Here is a 17871-nt window from a genome sequence, read left to right on the forward strand (position 1 = left end):
ATGGTAACTGTATGTTTAACTTTTTTTTTTGGTGAGGAAGATTGCCCCTAAGCTAACATCTGTGCAAATCTTCCTCTATTTTGTATGTGGAATGCTGCCACAGCATGGCTTGACAAGCAGTGTGTAGGTCCGTGCCCAGGATCCGAACCCGGGACGCAAAGCAGAGTGCATGTACTTAACCACTACACCACCAGGCTGGCCCCTATGTTTAACTTTTTGAGGAAGTGCCAGACTGTTTTCCAAAGCAGCTACACCGCTTACAATCCCACAAGCAGTATATAAGGATTTCATTTTCCCCACACCCTCACCACTCCTTGTCATTATCTGCCCTTATGATTGTGGCCATCCTAGTGGGTATAGTGGTATCTTGTTGTAATTTTGATTTGCATGTCTCTGATGGCTAATGATGCTGAATGTCTTTTTGTGTACTTATTGGTCATTTTTGTTTCTGTTTTAGAGAAATGTCTGTTCAGATCCTTTGCTCATTTTGAAATTCAGTGATCTTTTTATTACTTAGTTCTAAGTGTTCTTTATATATTCTGGATACAAGTCCCTTATCAAATGTATGACTGGCAATAATTTTTACCATACTGTGGGTTGTCTTTTCAAGTTCTTGATGGTATTGTTTGTAACACAAAAGTCTTTAAATTTTGATGAAGTTCTATTTTTTCTTTTGTTGCTTGTACAAAAGAGCTAGCTGGCCCCCCCCCCCCCCCCCCCCCAGTGGCACAGCGATTAAGTTCTCACGTTCCGCTTCTCGGCAGCCTGGGGTTTGCTGGTTTGGATCCCGGGTGCAGACATGGCACTGCTTGGCAAAAACCATGCTGTGGTAGGCGTCCCACGTATAAAGTAGAGGAAGATGGGCACAGATGTTAGCTCAGGGCGAGTCTTCCTCAGCAAAAAGAGGAGGACTGGCAGTAGTTAGCTCAGGGCTAATCTTCCTCAAAAAAAAGAAAGAAAGAGCTAGCTAGGATTTTGGTAGAGATACATTGAATCTGTAGATCAATTTGGGGAATATTGCCATCTTAACAAAATTAAGTCTTTCAATCTATGAACATGAGATTATTTGCATCATTCCAATATTTTCCAATATTTATGTTCAGCTTCTCTGCCCCATACCCAGTCAGAGATATAATTCAGGTCTACAGTAGATTATGGTAGTCAAAGGCACAGGTTCCGTCTGGGTTAAAAATCCCAACCCTTCTACTGAATAGCTGTGTAAATAGGGAAAAATTGTTTACCTTTTCTAAATCTCTATTTTCTCATCTGTAAAGTACAAATAATAATACATATCTCATAGGATGTGATGATTAATGATAAACATGTGAAAACTTTCCATAGTGTCTGGAATACAGTAAATGCTCAATTAATCTTAGTTATTTATCTTAGTCCATTTGGTCTGCTATAACAAAATACCACAGACTAGGTGGCTGATAAACAACAGGAATTTACTTCTCACAGTTCCGGAGGCTGTATGTCCAAGATCAGGGTGCCAGCATGGTCAGGTTCTGGTCTGGTTCTGGTGAAGACCCTCTTCCAAGTTGCAGACTGCTGACTTCTCACTATATCCTCACATGGTGAAATGGGCAAGGGAGCTCTCTCAGGCCTCTTTTATACCGGCATTGATCTCATTCATGAGGGCTCCACCCACATGACCTAATCACCTCCCAAAGACCTCATATTCTGATAGTATCACATTGGGTATTAGGATTTCAACATATGAATTTTGGGGGGATGTAAACATTCAGAGCTATTTTTATTATTACAGTACTTAACACTTAATTGCTCAAAAATATAGTTATTTTGAATTATTATTATTATTATTATTTTTGGTGAGGAAGATTGGCCCTGAGCTAACATCTGTGTCAGTCTCCCTCTATTTTTTGTATGTGGGACATTGCCACAGCATGGCTTGACAAGTGGTGTGTAGGTCCATGCCTGGGATCTGAACCTGCAAACCTGGGTCACTGAAGCAGAGTGTGCAAACTTAACCACTACACCACTGGGCTGACCCCTATTTTGATTTTTAAAAAAATTATTAGAGCTCTAACTTTCACTAAACATGCTTCCTCATCTCTTTGGAATTCGCTGACTTTATATCTTATTTCCCTGAAATTTTCTGTGCCTCCCTTAAGGATAATGAATCAATCTGATAAAAAGCTTGGGTTCATGTGCTAATGCAAAGGTTCAAAAGAAATGGCTGGTCAACTAACCACAGCTACTGCTCTTCCTACCCCTGCATCTTAGGTACATATCAACAATGACATTCAGGATTTAATAACTCTTATCCCCTACTGTCTAATCTCCACACCCAGAGTGATTCTTCTGTAAGTCAAATCTTCTCACTCTGCTGCTCAAACTCTTCTGTAACATCCCATCCCTCTCAGAGTAAAAACTAAAAGCATTATAATGGCCCTATAAGAATTGTAAGACATGTAAGGCCCTACATGATCTGGTGCTTGGTTATTCTTTGACCTCATCTCTGACCACCACGCTTTGTCCTAGCCTTTCCTCAAACCTGCCAGACACCCTTCCACCCCAGGGCCTTTGCCTTTGCTGATTTTTTCTGCTAACAAATCTCTTCCCATAGATATCCACTTGGCTTCCTTCCTCAGCTCCTTCAGGGTCTTTGCTCAAATATCACCTTATCAATGAAGCTGACCACTCTATATAAAATAGCAAAATCCTCCCTCCTCTTAGCTTGCTTTAATTTTCTTCCTAGCACTTATAACCACCTGACACATTGTATATTTACTTGTTTGCTTGTTTGTTTCCTTCTCTAGGATGTAAGTTACACGAGGACAGAAATTTTCATGTGTTTTGTTCTCCGCTGTATCCTGTGCCTGTAACAGTCCCAGGCACATTTGGTACTCATTAAATATATGTTGACCTGCCTTCAAAACTGCCTTCTCCTATAAGCAAATAACTTTAATATTAAGAAGAGAAGAGAGCAGCACCAAAGTACTTCTGCTGGGAGACTGCTTTCAGTCAGACAGAATCCTCTTGCCTTGGTTGATCAAGGAATGCATTCTAAGTTCAAACACACCTACACAGTCTTGTCCTTTTAAATTGACAGAATTTCATGAAATGTTAGAGCTAGTTCTAAAATGGGCAGACAGAGATAGAATTAGAGCTACAGAAATGTTGAAAGGTATCTGATTTCCTGCCCCAATACTCCTTCCCTCCCCCACCAAAATATACTTTCTCTGTATGAGGAGGGTTTAATGACATTATCCTTTTGTAACTCAAAAATGGATCGAATGCTACTCTACCTTCTCAAAAGATACAGCTGTTCTTCTGGTAATCGATTTAGAAGATCTTGGAAGATCATGCTTTTGATAACCATGGTTAACTGCATTTGGAGGGCACAGCAGCATGCCTGGGGATTGAACTATAATTCCCAGAGTGCAACTGGGGATTCTGGGAAAGTGTGGCAGAGGCATTGACAACCATGGTTAATTTCAGAGAGCTTAGCAGCTGGCATGAAGACTGAACTACATTTCCCAGAATGCATGGCTAGGAGGATTCTGGGAAGTGTGGCAGAGGTTGCAGTGGTTCCTCTGGGGAAGGGAAGCCCAACTTCCCAGGAACGTTTGGAATTTCCTGGTTTCCGCTGATTCTTGAGGCCTAGGAAGGCGCCCCCAACAGAATTCAGTGAGTGCAGCGGAACAGAAACCTGTTCAGTTTCTAAGTATGGGAAGGATTTTTATGGGGAGGCATAATCAGACCTTGAAGAAAGCTCTCAGTCACAGCATTTTTCCATTTTAGCTTAGTCCGTCTTCCTTCCAGAAACCAGGGAATGACCACAGTTTTGCATCCTAACTTGCAGAGCTATCTTATTAACTACTGCTAATAATTTTCTGATACTTCTTTGGAGAGCCGTTTAAAAATGGAATTTGCCAGCTTTTCTGCGTTGTGCCTGAATGATTTTTGAATTAAGGGAGGAAAAATTATTTTTTAGAAAGCCAGCCATAAAGCTGGTCAGCGAGACCTTGAAATCTGTATCCCAGTGGCTTCTCAGTTTTGCTTATTTCCCATCCCGTTAAGGTCCTTAGTCATGAAAAGACAGACTCTCTGAAAAGTGCTCTTTCAAACTACAGACCTGGCCTCTTCTTGGTCAAAGTAACCCAGAGATTCAAAATGGGCTTTTTTTGTCATGCTGTAGTGCTTTATAAATTAATCTTTCTTCTGTTAAGATGAACAGCAGGAAAAACACGTGTGAATCATTTATTACAGGCGGTTCAAAGAAATCGTTACTCTTAAGGACCTTGCCTCATCATTTAATAGTTTCAGTAAAAATAATATTACCTTTCATCTCAATCAGTCTTTGAACTTTTAAAAACATAAATAGTAAATGAATGTTGGAAAATGCTATCCCATGTATTTCTTATCAAAACGTGAGCTTTTGAGCCAGATGGCCCTGAGTTTGAATCTGCTGCTGTCTAGATTGTGATCTCAGATGGGTTAACCTCTCAAAGCTTTATCTTCCTCACTTGTAAAATGGGATAAATTCATTCATTCATTCATATATATTGTGTTTCAAACTGTGATAGGGACTGTGCTAGATGCTGTAGATAAGGAAGATGCAATCCCAACTCTTAAGGATTTTATAGTCCAACAGATCTGAGAATTAGGTATGTTAAAACCTGACATAGTTGTAATACACTTTAGATCCGTATTTTCTCCTTCCTCACACTGTGAGAAGTAAGACAGAAACCAAGCTCTGACAAGTTAGGTGACAGCCTCAGGTCACAAATTCAGATAGTAGGAGAGCCAGGAATAAAAAGTCCATGAGTCTCTTCAGACTTCCTTGTCCTTTTCTTGCTTTAGAGACATGCATGTGCACTGTAAACAAAATAGAAGGCAGGCCTGAGCTTATTACAGTCTTATTTCAGTCAGAATGACTGCTTCACAGAGAAAGGCAATACATACAGCAGTTGGTTCCTACAGTACATTTGGATGATCATATTGTGGAAAATGCTGTAAATGCACTATAATATTTTAAAAATTTGAATGGTCACAATAAAGTAAAACCACAATAAATGAATGAGCACAGGACACCAAACAGACGATTTACAAAAGGGGAGCTAGAACTATTAAATCTGAAAACACTTTCAATCTTTATAGTGAACAAAGGAATATAAAATAAAAGTTCTTTTTTTTAACCAAATACTATTGAATCTTGCAAGTGTGACATTGTGTAGGAAGAGCCATATGATTTTAAAATAAATTTCATCCCTATAATTCTACTTTGGGAAACTTAAAAAAGTAACTTGAAAATATCAGCACAGAGGTATTTGTGGTATTTTATTTCTGATAATTTAAAACTGGAGCAACCTAAATGTCTAAAATCGGAGGAATGTTTAACTAATCAGGATGAATCTACTTGAATGTAATATTATGCAGCCAAAAAATTATGAAGTTTATACAAAAACATAGAAAACTGCTTATGACATGTTTCATGAAAGCAAGTTGAAAAAATGTGTCCTCTGATTATAAATATGTAAAAAGACTAGAAAATACATGTTAAATTATTAGTTATCTTTATGTGGTAATAGTATGGGTGCTCTCACAATTCCATTTTCCAGATGTCCTGTAATGTAGTTATATTAATTTTATAACTTAAATGATCTATTTAAAAGAGAAAAATACAGTTAAAGCTGAATTTTAAGGAAATCATTTTCTCTTGACTTTTAAATAGTTTCTAGACTGCTTTTGTATAAGATGTGTAAAAAAAGAATATGTAAGGGACCATTTAGAAAAAGAATTAGACTTAATCTTTATCTACTAGGTTTATGACTGTACCAATGAAGGTACAATTCTCAGGTAAAATAAGTCTGGTTTTTCTCTTGATTAATGATATTTTTCCAAAGCTACATTAAGAACTTTACGTTTTCTACCAGCTCTGACCACCATCCCATGAGTCAGCACGCCATGATAATCCACAATTGGCTATGGTTAATTTAGTAGCAGAAGCTGGGGGAAACGTCAGGCAGCCAAGTACAGTCGGCCACACAGGCTAGTTGGTAGTCATAACTACAACCAAACAGCTCTTTCAGTTCTCAGGGTTCAAGGAACTCACCAAAGGAATTCCTTTTGGTTCCCAGGGAATGTGGTGAGGTGCTACTAGGAACAATATACCTCATTGTAGAGTTAGTCCCATGAACTACTATGTTTTTATGCTTTATTTGTTAAAGGAGTATGTACACATGGTTAAATTTATTTTTAAGTACAGGAATATATAAAGTAACAATTACAAGTACCCTTCTTGATCCCTATCTCCATCCCACTCTGCCAAATTAGTCACTGTTAACAGTTTGGTATGTGTACTTCTAGTCACTTAAAAAATATAAATAAAGACATATCTAATTTATGCATTCTGGTATGTATATGTCCTTTTCTTCATAAATTAATTAGCTCATGCTAAGCCAACCAAATATTACTTGCATTTCTTACTTAATAATATATTCTGAATATGTTTCCCTCTTACTTACATATATACTTTTCCACTGTCATCTTATTTCCTATTTATTTTGAACAGCTGTGTGTTATACCCTTTTATCGTAATTTTCAGTTAACATTCCTGTACATATCCTTTCCTTAGGAAAAATTCCTAGAAGTGAAATTGCTAGGTAAAAGAGATGCTTATTTAACATTTTGATAGATATTACCAAATTGCCCTCCAAAAATATTATACCAATTTAAATCCTCAGACTTGTATATGAGAGAGAAATATTAACCTTAAATACATTTCTTCTAGTATATCACAAGTCTGTGGGTTATTAAAATAGGAATTATACTTTCAATACTCTCCTAGAATGCTTTGTAATCAGATATTGCCTTCTGTGAAAGTTACATATTTGTTTTCTCTCTCCTGCTAGAGTCCCTTGAGGGCAGGATTTTCATCCTGTACATTTTTGTGTTTCTTAAAGAACCTTGAGTAAAGTCAGTACTCAACAAATACTTCACTGAATGTTTGCCATATATATTTTACCCTTGGTTAGGACATAGATTGTAGCCAAAACTGTCCAAGGATTAGTCATCAGTGATTCATAATTATGTAACCAAGAAGTAGGCCTAAACTTTAGACTTTCCTCAGTGATTTAGTGTTAGCTTGCTAACCTTGGGCACAGTTGAAAGAGTGGCTGGTTATTTAACTGTACTGATTTTCTCCTTTTGGTGGAACTTCTTGACTTTTTAATTGCTAATGTGAAATGTTCTTTTCATGGGGAATAAAATATTTACTGGTATACAATTTAAAAGGAATCACCTTCTGCAGAACGGATTCTTAAGATAGAGAATTTTTTTTGCTCACAATGAGATACAAAAAATAGAAAATATCTTAGACCCACGTTAGATTTTCATAGCTGGCTTTTGAAATATTTTCCTAATGACTGTAATTTTATATTTTTCTTATCTACAGGATTCCTCCTGCTTCATTCTCAGAGAGACTTTGGTTTTCACGTAGTCTGAGAAACTTAGCTCCATTACTCTGGAGACACTCCAGGCTTACTTGGTCTATTATGATGCTAGCTGCTATAACAAACTTCAAAATTTCAGTGACTTAATAGGACAGAAGTTTATTTCTTACTCACAAATATCTGAGGCAGAGGGACTTTGATTGGTGGGTGGCTTTTTTCCATGTAGTGATTCAAGGAGCCAGTTCTCCACCTAATGGCTCTGCTATTCCAGAGTCTTCCAAGCAGAAGAGGAAAAAGAGGATAGAGAAGGCATACCCACTTCATAACTGCTTTAGCCTAGAAAAGATACACATCCCTTCCACTCACATTCCATTGTTAAGACCTAGTTTGGGCCCTACTTGGATACAAGGGAGGAGAAAAATGTAGGCCTTAACTTGGCAGCTACCTCCCAGCACCAATTCCACAGTATGTAAGGAGGAGCACATATTTTTTGTGGATAGTTAGCTGATTCTCACAGAACAGGTTTCAGTTTTGTAGGTTAGGAAAGAGGCACTGCAAAGTTGAAATCCCACAACTCATTAGTAGCAGAAATGCAGTTTAGAAACCAGATCATCTGACTCCTATGCAGTTTCTCTTTCCTTAATATTAAAAAGTAAGCCTATCCTGGCTTAAAGTATAACACTTTTGGTGATTCATTACTTTAAATTTGCATACTATGATCTTTTTTTTTTTTTTAACTCCTCTTTCCTTTTAAGGATCTGACAATGTCCCTGTACTGTGGAATTGCTTGCAGGAGAAAATCTTTATGGTGCTATAGACTGCTGTCAACCTATGTCACTAAGACCCGGTGAGTTTTGACCAACTTGAGCTCTGATTTATTCTATCTTTGTCCCATTAAATTATAAATTATAAATATCTCAAAATCCTATATTGAAGATTAAGGATGTATGATTAAGATTTACATATAAAGATGTTCATTACAAATTATTTATAATTGGAAAAATTCTAAACAAACTAAATTTCTAACAGTATCTAAAATGTCTGATGTACTTAAATATAAGTTATATTAAGATAAGAACTTTGTCTTTTCCACTGTGGTACCCCTACTGCATAAAACAGTACCTGGCACATAGCAGGCACTGCAGTATTGTTGAATGGATGAATGAACAGTAAGGAAAAAATTAATTAAATTATAGTACACCCGTATGATGGCATTAAAAACTATACTGAATAACAGTTCACGAAGTTTCCTGAAAATAAGGTGGATAACTCCCATCCCTGGATGTCTACCACTTCCCTGAAGAACTAAATTTCAGTGAAAGGTAGACTAGAAAAAAAATCTACACCAGTACAAGACAATGATAAAGGACTTCTACAGCCTGAGCAAATTTGAAATCACTAGCCTGCTCTCATACAGTTTTGGAGTTTAAATTTGCACCATCTATATGGTGTGGTCCCCAAACCCCCAGCCTTTTCTTTTTTTTTTTTTGAGGAAGATTAGCCCTGAGCTAACTACTGCCAATCCTCCTCTTATTGCTGAGGAAGACTGGCCCTGAGCTAACATCCATGCCCATCTTCCTCTACTTTATATGTGGGACGCCTACCACAGCATGGCTTTTGCCAAGTGGTGCCATGTCCGCACCAGGGACCCGAACCGGTGAACCCCGGGCCACCAAGAAGTGGAATGTGCGAACTTAACTGCTGCGCCACCGGGCCAGCCCCACCCCTGGCCTTAAGAAAAGAATTTCAGTAGTAGTCCTAGACATAATATCCCTGGGGCACCTTGCAGAAGCAAATGTAAAACTCCTCTAGAGGGATACACTTACAACCAGGGCTTCCCACAGAGGAAGCTCTGCCAAACATCACTGCCCAGCGCAAAATTTAAAGGCACGTGAGCATACAATCTTACATGAACAAGAGTGAGAAAACAACAAAATTGCAATACTTGTTTTAGATATTTTGGGCATTTATGTTACTGAAGTTCTCAGGCTGAGACTCTGAGAAAACAGAATTATTGAAAGTCTAAAAAATGGGTATGTTAAAGTGATTAAATATATTAAAAAGCATATCAAAAATCATGAGAAAATAAAATTCTATCAATAAAGAATATGGTGTGAAAAGATGTTAATATGTTTAAGAAAAAAGGCTATAAATTAGTAGGTATGATTCTAAATATACCTATATATACACACACACACACACACACACACAATATTAATAAATAGTTTGGAGAATTCCAAGGTATAAACAGTGATCATCTCTGAATGGTGGGATTCTTGATGGTTTCCCTTTTTAAAAAAATTGATAACTGTATTTTCTGATTTTTATAAAATGACTATTTGTTACTTTTATAATAAGGAAAAAACAGTTTAAGTTTGATAATCTTAGTATTGTTGTTTTCCATGCTACTACAACTAAAGGAAGAAAATGAATTTTTAAAGTGTTCCTGATCAAGAAGAACGCAAGGAACACTTTGGATCTCAGTTCCAGTTCCAATGAGGCCCCAGGTTTAAGACCTTAACCTGGGTGTTTTGCTTTTTAGGGTCATTAGGGCAAAGTACAGGTTGTACCGTCCTTACTGTTGTTTTACGAAGGCAGCGGTGTTTGTTCTATTGTTTGTATTTGGTAACTTCTGAGTGGCACATGTCTCTCCTTTGACATACATTGAGTCTTTGCCCCAGGAGGCTGCAGTCACTCATAATAAGTTTAAAAATATCACGAGTATTAAAATCTCAGGTTTCTTTTCTCTTGTTTATACAGAGCTCATTGTAACCCCTTTTATCACACAGTCAAAAATAGGTTTCTAAAGATGCCATTGTAGTGCGTTTATCATTTTGCTTTGTAGTTTCATGTTGAGCCAACCCTGCCTACTGGTGTTACAAAAACTCTCAGATCCTACAGAAAATATCTTACAAACTGTGTTTCCCACTTAGGTGACAAAATATGCCATATCTCTGAGAGTCTGTTTGAGGGCTTTCAACAGGCAAAATGGTTAACTCTAGGCCCCAGAAGGAGAATCCACATTCAGTCCCCTTTGAATCGTGTGGCCCCTGATCTGATTCTCAAGGTTCTTGAAGGGCTGGATTTAGACCATCCTCAATGAAGGTCCTGGAAAAGCCTAGAACTTGCCCAGTACTATTTCTTTTATAGAAGATAATTATAGGATATTCTCTTTTACATATTTTTATTTGGGCTACTGAAAATATTACACTTATTAAATAAGTCAAGTAGTGGTTTCTCTTTCCCATCGATGGTCCCTTCAGTAGAGATAAGGAGCAAATGGTGTCCACTTAGGGGACTAGATGTATGAGACATGGGTGCATTGAAGATAAAATTTGCTCTTTATCTTCCCTAGACTGAATGAGAGTTACTGAAGGCACAGTGTTTGCTCTTTGCAATAATGAAGTCTGCTCTCATCTCTGGGCATCTGTGGTTGATGTTTTATCACAGTATTGTTTTCCTTTCAATCCACTGCATGTAAATTCTTGCCTCACAGTGTAATATTGGCAGAGTACCTTGAGGTTCAATTCAGTAAATATTTATTACCCTTGAATAAATAAATATTTATTGAATTGAGCCATTCAATATGCTAATTACTGCAGATACAGAACTAAGGCAGACCCTGCCCTTAAGGAGACCATTGTCTTTCAGGGAAGACAGACAAATTAACAAATAGTACAACGTTAAGTGCAACCACAGGAGTATGGACAAGGTACAGTAGTGTAAAGGAGGGAATGATTGCCTAAAGCCACCTCAGATCCTTTTTAGAGCAATTTAGGATGTAAATAAATAAAAGGAAAAAGCCGTGGTAGGAGAGGGATGTGGGAACAGAATTCTCAAAGATGAATGCTGTACAAGTAACTAAAGGTGGTTTTGTAATGCTTTATTTCCAAAATACAGGTATTTATTAGAACTGAAGGAAGATGATGATGCATGCAAAACAGCCCAGCAGACGGGAGCATTTTACCTCTTTCATAGCCTGGCTCCTTTGCTTCAGAAATCAGAACATCAGTACCTGGCCCCCCAGCATAGCCTATCAGGTAAGCCCAAAGCAGACCAGTAGAGTAGACCAGCCTGTAGCCTCTAAGCAGAATTCAGTTCATATTGAATCCTGAGAAGGATCCTCCGACTTTAAAGCCCAGATTTTTCAAACTGCTTCTGCCAATTAATTATTTAGTGTATGAACTTGAGTTGCCCAAATAGTATTTGGTGTGATGGTATGAACCACTACTGCCTTAACCAGGGGCCGGCAAAACTGCTGTCCAAATTGGAACCTGCCACCTGTTCTGTAAATAATTGGAATACAGCCACACTTGTTTATTTATATATTGTCTATGGCTGCTTTTGCACTACAATGGCAGAGCAGAGTAGTTGTGACAGAGACCATATGACTCAACAGCCTAAAATATTTTGCCAACCCCTACCTTAGACCAGTGATTTCCAGCCTCCATGGAGTTGCACACTGTTATACTGTTTAAGATTTGCATCATGACTTCATTTCTCCTAGAAGGGTCAAAATTAAAAGTGAATTAAAATTAATTTGTTTTGAGAACTCTTTTAGGGTATATAAAGATATCTAAGTCACTGGGATTTGGCATTCAAGATACTTTGTTTTATATGATATCACTATAAACTAACTTCTAAATACATTGTCAGTGAATTTCCTCCATGGGTCAGATGTTGGAGTGCTGCATAGGTAGTTCCTAGCAGTGCAGAAGAATATAAAGATGCCATCAGAAGGCACTAAACATTATTTAGAGCTTTAGCAATGTTATGTTGCATTATGAACAAACGTGAGTCTTTCATGCACAAGAGGACAGGTTTTCTCCCTATACGGCACTTGTCTTATACAGGCTGGGATCTCACATTAGTGTTCTACCCTGGCCCACTAAAGCAGCATACTCTGGAGACTAAATTATATAACTGATTTGGTCTCTACCATTTTAAGTGTGCCTTTTTTTCTTCAGTGCCATAAGTTAAATATCATGTAGCTTTCGAACTAAGGGATATGTTCCTTTCATGATAGAATCATAGAGTGTCACAGTGTTACACAGAAAGAATTCCTTCATTAGTCCAAACTCTTCAGATTGCTGCTGAGAAAGTGGAGGCCTAGAGAGGTTAAGTGATTAGACCAAGATTACATAGCTAATTAGCTACAGGGTAGTGACTGGGAGCCAGGTGTACCTAATTCGAGCTGAAGTAGATGATTTCCTTTAAGTCTACCATGGCTCTGGTGGTTTAATTAAAACACTTCTTTTTCTTTCTTACCTGTTTTATTTCTTAGAGTTGGAAAAGCTCCTGGCTAAGTTTGGACAGGACACACAAAGAATAGAAGATTCAGTGCTGCTTGGCTGCTCCGAAAAGCATGAAGCATGGTTTGCTCTGGATCTGGTTCTCAACAGCTCCTCTCCCATAAACGGTACATAACATTATTCCTAGTGGGGACTTTCCAATGGTTCTCAGACTTTGGGGCTTCACATAATTTCAAAGAAAATTTTGGGAATACAGAAAGGTTATCAACTTTATATATATATACATTTTAAGTTAGGAAATAAAAAAATACTACCATCTGGTATCATCCATCATTTACTAGAAAATAAAGGACATCTTAACGCTTTCTTTCTAAGGTAGGTGGTGGGTACACATATGCTTACTGTATTGTTCTCTGTACTTTTATACATTTTATATATCTTAAATATTTCATAGGAAATGTTTTAAAATTCATGACATCGTTCTTATTTCTTTTATCAATACAGGTCAATAAACATGCTACCTTGGAGTAGCTCTGAGTCTTCAGGCTTGCATTTGGGAACCAGTTTGCTATAGGCTCATGGCTCCTGTCAGGCTTTCCTTCTCTCTTTCAGGGTTGTAGGTGTAAATGTATGATGCTGCAATGAGGTTCAGGTAGGAGCTTAGAGGTCCCATTTCATCTCTTTTCCAAGGATAGTGTGTGGCTAGTGCAAAAGTTCTTTTTGCCCTGAAGAGGCTCTTGAGAAATACTATGGTCTAATGTTTCCCAAATTTTCCTGAATATAGAAATCACCTGATGCTTGTTAAAAAAATAAAAATTTCTGGGCCTCACTTACCTGCAGTTCAGAATCTCCAGGTAGGGGCTTGAGAACCTGTGTATTTTTTATTTTCCCTAGTTGTCTTATTAGGTGAGTTTGGGAAACAGTGTCTAACAGGATATACTTGAGAGGGACCCTGAGGCAAAGTGTGACGTTTGTTTCATTTCATCCCTTTTCTCATTTTCTAGCTTCCTTACAGAAACCTCAAATGGAGACAGAGCTCAAGGCGTCTTTCATTGAGCTAAGGAAGGCTCTCTTTCAGCTGAATGAGAAGGATGCCTCCTTACTATCCACGGTAGATTCTGATTTCTCAGTTCTGTAGGAAATTTAGTAAAGCAGTGTATAATGGGTGAATACATGCATGCATAACACAAAGCTAGAGTGACATTTGATTCCTTTTTTGCAGATCATAGTCCTTCCTACAAACCTTGGCAGAAGGACAACGTGCTGTAGGGAGATTACTTATTCTTCTTTCTTTTGCCCTTGGCAGGACTGCTGTCAGGACCATTTTCTCCTAAGGGCATGCAAATCTCTGGCAATGATCTATTAGCCTCATAAACATTTTTAAGGACCCACAGCATGACATATGTCATCATGTTTTTCCTATGAGAAATTATTTTATATTGCTTTAATGACTCGTCCTCACAGCTTTAGATTTTACTTGCTAAAGTGCTTTTGATTGTCCATTAACTTAAAGAGATAACCTCTGAACACTTTATTTGCAAAAAAAATTCCACCTTTATTGAGGAGCAGTATATGTTGGGGTGTTCAACTATATTGGAAATGTTTATTTTTAAGCTGGATCATAAGTAAATGGCTGTTCAATACTTTATATATTATATATTTTGCACCTTTTTTTTGTTTTTAAAGATTTTATTTTTTTTTCCTTTTTCTCGCCAAAGCCCCCCGGTACATAGTCGCATATTCTTAGTTGTGGGTCCTTCTAGTTGTGGCATGTGGGATGCCGCCTCAGCGTGGTTTGATGAGCAGTGCCGTGTCCGCGCCCAGGATTCGAACCAACGAAACACTGGGCCGCCTGCAGCGGAGTGTGCGAACTTAACCACTCGGCCACGGGGCCAGCCCCTATATATTATATATTTTAAATAATTCATAATACACTTAAAAGTATGCTTTTATTCATATTTCAGACGCTAGAGGAATATGGTCAGATAGTTTCCTTATTTTAAAGTTTAAACAGTTAATAACCATTTAAAATAGGTGAGCTGGAAAGGTATTGGCATTTCCCTTTGAGTTGCTCTAAATACTAGGCCCAGCTTGTTACAGATGAGCCCCACATTCTCCCCAATGAAACCAGGCCCATCTTTGTATTCCTAGGCTCAGGCTCTTCTCCGTTGGCATGATGCCCATCAGTTCTGCAGCAGAAGTGGGCAGCCCACCAAGAAGAATATGGCTGGCAGCAAGCGTGTGTGCCCTTCCAATAAGATCATCTATTATCCACAGGTAGGCATTGCTTTAAAAGGACAGTAATCTGTGAAGTGGATTACTGTGCACTATGTCCTGTGGATGTAAGCCTCAACAGTTAAAAGGCTTTTCTTAGTTATCTTTTCCTTCATCCCATTAACAGGCCCCAAAGCCCTAGTGTTTAAGTTTCCATCCCCTTTTCCTAGATGGCTCCTGTGGTGATCACTCTGGTGTCAGATGGGACTCAATGCCTGCTTGCTCGCCAGAGTTCCTTTCCCAAGGGAATGTATTCTGCCTTGGCAGGTTTTTGTGATATAGGTAAGGAGTTTAGGGCATGGACGGATGATACTGGAGGACAAGAAAGCTTATCAATAGAAGGTATTTCTTTGTCTTGCTGCCACAGTGCTTGGAGTCTCAAGTACGTTGTTCTTTATCACGTCAAGAAAACTGCCTTCTGTATGATGTTAAGCGAAATAAACCAGACAGAGAAAGACAAATACTGCATGATTTCACTCATATGTGCAAGATAAACAAACACACAGATAAAGAGAACAGACTAGTGGTGACCAGAGCGGGAGGGAGGGAAGCAAAAGGGGTAAAGGGGCACATATGTATGGTGACGGATAAAAATTAGACTATTGGTGGTAAGCACGATGCAGTCTATACAGAAACTGATAAATAATAATGTACACTTGAAACTACACAATGTTATAAGCCATTATGACCTCAATAAAATAACTGAAAAAACCCCCACCAAAACTGCCTTCTGGTACTATAATTTTCCAATATATTTTAGGCAAATTTTCAAATATACAGCATAGTTGAAAGAATTATACAGTGAACACCAATACACCTACCACCTAGATTCTATAATTTTTTATTACACTTACTTTATCACCTATCTATCCATTCCTCTATCCATCCATCAATCTACCATATTTTTGGATGCAGAGATTGCAGACACTGGTACACTTCTCCCTAAATATTTCAGCATGCATACTATTAGTTAGAATTCAAAATTTATTTACAGGTTTTTTTCTCAGTCTCTTGGGGTAAAACTTGCAAATGATGAAACATGGCATTAGAATTTTATTAAAGCTGGGGGCAACACTCGCCTCTCCCACTGCCACTCTTATTTTGCATTATAACTAACCTAGTAGGTTTAAGTATTGCAGTTCAACACCCAACTCCAGATTTGATTCCTATTGTTGTAAAGACTCGGAGATTTAGGGCTCTCCCAAGAGTATTTCATTGAAACATTAGAGCCGGTTTGGTACTCCTTTCACAAATGGGCATCTGTATCACCCTTCCTGCTGCAGAGCTGTCCTGAATTAATCTGAGTGCTTGTAGGTGAAAGTCTGGAAGAGGCTGTCCGGCGAGAAGTTGCAGAAGAAGTGGGATTGGAGGTGGAAAGACTGCAGTACTCTGCATCCCAGCACTGGCCCTTTCCTAATAGCTCACTCATGATTGCCTGTCATGCAACTGTGAAACCAGGGCAAACAGAGGTAAGTTCTGATTCTTTCCTCATGCTGTGATATTTCCTTTGCCTCATCCAAGCTGGTCAGTAGGTACTTAGTAAGCACCTGTCTAGTCCAGCATTGTCTATGCAGAGATGTTTAAGATATGATTTATACCCTTAAGGAACTTGCAATCTCATAAGGGAAACAAATAATCACTATGAAAATTGGTAGTGCCAAGATGATCACCATTCTTCCTTGTATATCTCTCAATCATGAGACAATTTATCTTTTATCATCAAGACTTAGAGATTCCTGCATAGAGTAAGCACACAATAAATATATAAAATTTAATGACTGATCAGCCAGGATGTTGGGGACTAATAATATAAAATCATAGCAACTTCTGGTTGAAAGGGACTTAGATCTTGTCTTATCCAACCTCCTTTTGCTCTTCTGTAGCATCCCTGACAGAGGCTTTGTGGTCCCTATCTGCCAAAGTTTGTCTACTGTGTGTTTTGGTCTCTATAGAATGAATAATATCTAATCTGTCTCAGATTCCTGTGGCTGCAGTTTGCATTACTTTGCTTCTTGCAAAGAAGATACTAGGCTTTTGATTATCATTAATTAACCCTTATCCTTTAAAGAAGAGTAACATTTGTTTGTTTGTTTGTTTGTGAGGAAGACTGGCCCTGAGCTAAGATCTGCTGCCAATCTTCCTCCTTCTGCTTGAGGAAGATTAGCTTCAAGCCAACATCTGTGCCAATCTTCCTCTACTTTGCACGTAGGACAACGCCACAGCATGGCTTTCACAAGTGATGTGTAGGTCTGCACCCCCAGGATCCAAACCCATGAACCTTGGGCCAAAGCAGAGCACACAAACTCAATCACTATGCCACTGGGCCAGCCATTGTCTGTTCTTTTTTTTTTTTTTTGAGGAAGATTAGCCCTGAGCTAACATCCACTGCCAATCCTCCTCTTTTTGCTGAGGAAGACTGGCCCTGAGCTAACATCCATGCCTAAGGTCTTCCTCTACTTTATATGTGGGACGCCTGCCACACCATAGCTTGACAAGCCGGGATCTGAACCAGCAAACCCTGGGCCGCTGAAGCAGAACTTGTGAACTTAACTGCTGTGCCACCAGGCTGGACCCTGCATGTTCTTTTTTAACTGAAAGTTATACCATCAATAGAGGCACAAAGAAAAACAAGTATTATTCATAATATACCCCTCAATGTTAACCACTCTTAAATCTTAGTATTTATACTCCTAGGATTCTTAAAATGTTATTATTATTTTTTTTAACTATTTAAAAAATATATTTAATTCTTATATCTTAATTATGCCTCCTTTGCTTCTGGGCAGTATCTAGAACTGAGTACCTCCCAGCCTGTAGCTCCCAAGTATTATCATCTAAGATCGCTCAGTTCTGGAACCATTTTCTCAAGTTTGGCCACATTATTCTAAATTTTGTAGTTCCTAACTGTACATCCTGTTTTTCCT

The 17871-nt window shown here is 38.3% G+C and overlaps 1 protein-coding gene and 1 long non-coding RNA gene across 5 annotated transcripts in view; one reads left to right on the forward strand and one right to left on the reverse strand.

Moving 5' to 3' along the window:
• Positions 1-17871, forward strand: part of NUDT13 (nudix hydrolase 13) — a 35446-nt gene that overhangs the window by 16430 nt on the left and 1145 nt on the right. Inside the window, exons 1-8 of one of the 4 annotated variants that reach the window (XM_044756986.2) lie at positions 3519-3654; positions 8177-8268; positions 11322-11461; positions 12706-12840; positions 13678-13784; positions 14825-14950; positions 15118-15229; positions 16262-16416. In XM_044756986.2, the coding sequence (XP_044612921.1) occupies positions 8186-8268; positions 11322-11461; positions 12706-12840; positions 13678-13784; positions 14825-14950; positions 15118-15229; positions 16262-16416 (858 nt within the window). In that variant the 5' untranslated portion in view covers positions 3519-3654; positions 8177-8185. Of the gene's footprint in view, positions 1-3518; positions 3655-8176; positions 8269-11321; positions 11462-12705; positions 12841-13677; positions 13785-14824; positions 14951-15117; positions 15230-16261; positions 16417-17871 lie in introns of those variants that run through there. The other 3 variants (XM_014858890.3, XM_044756992.2, XM_070490235.1) reach the window with 3 other exon arrangements.
• On the reverse strand, positions 4595-12824 carry LOC139041093 (uncharacterized). The gene is made up of 3 exons (XR_011495688.1): positions 12690-12824; positions 11846-11924; positions 4595-4845 (listed from the first exon to the last, which is right to left on the reverse strand). It is a non-coding gene; the product is annotated as an uncharacterized lncRNA (long non-coding RNA).

The sequence above is a fragment of the Equus asinus genome, chromosome 2, assembly GCF_041296235.1.
Source record: "Equus asinus isolate D_3611 breed Donkey chromosome 2, EquAss-T2T_v2, whole genome shotgun sequence".
Lineage (NCBI taxonomy): Eukaryota > Metazoa > Chordata > Mammalia > Perissodactyla > Equidae > Equus > Equus asinus.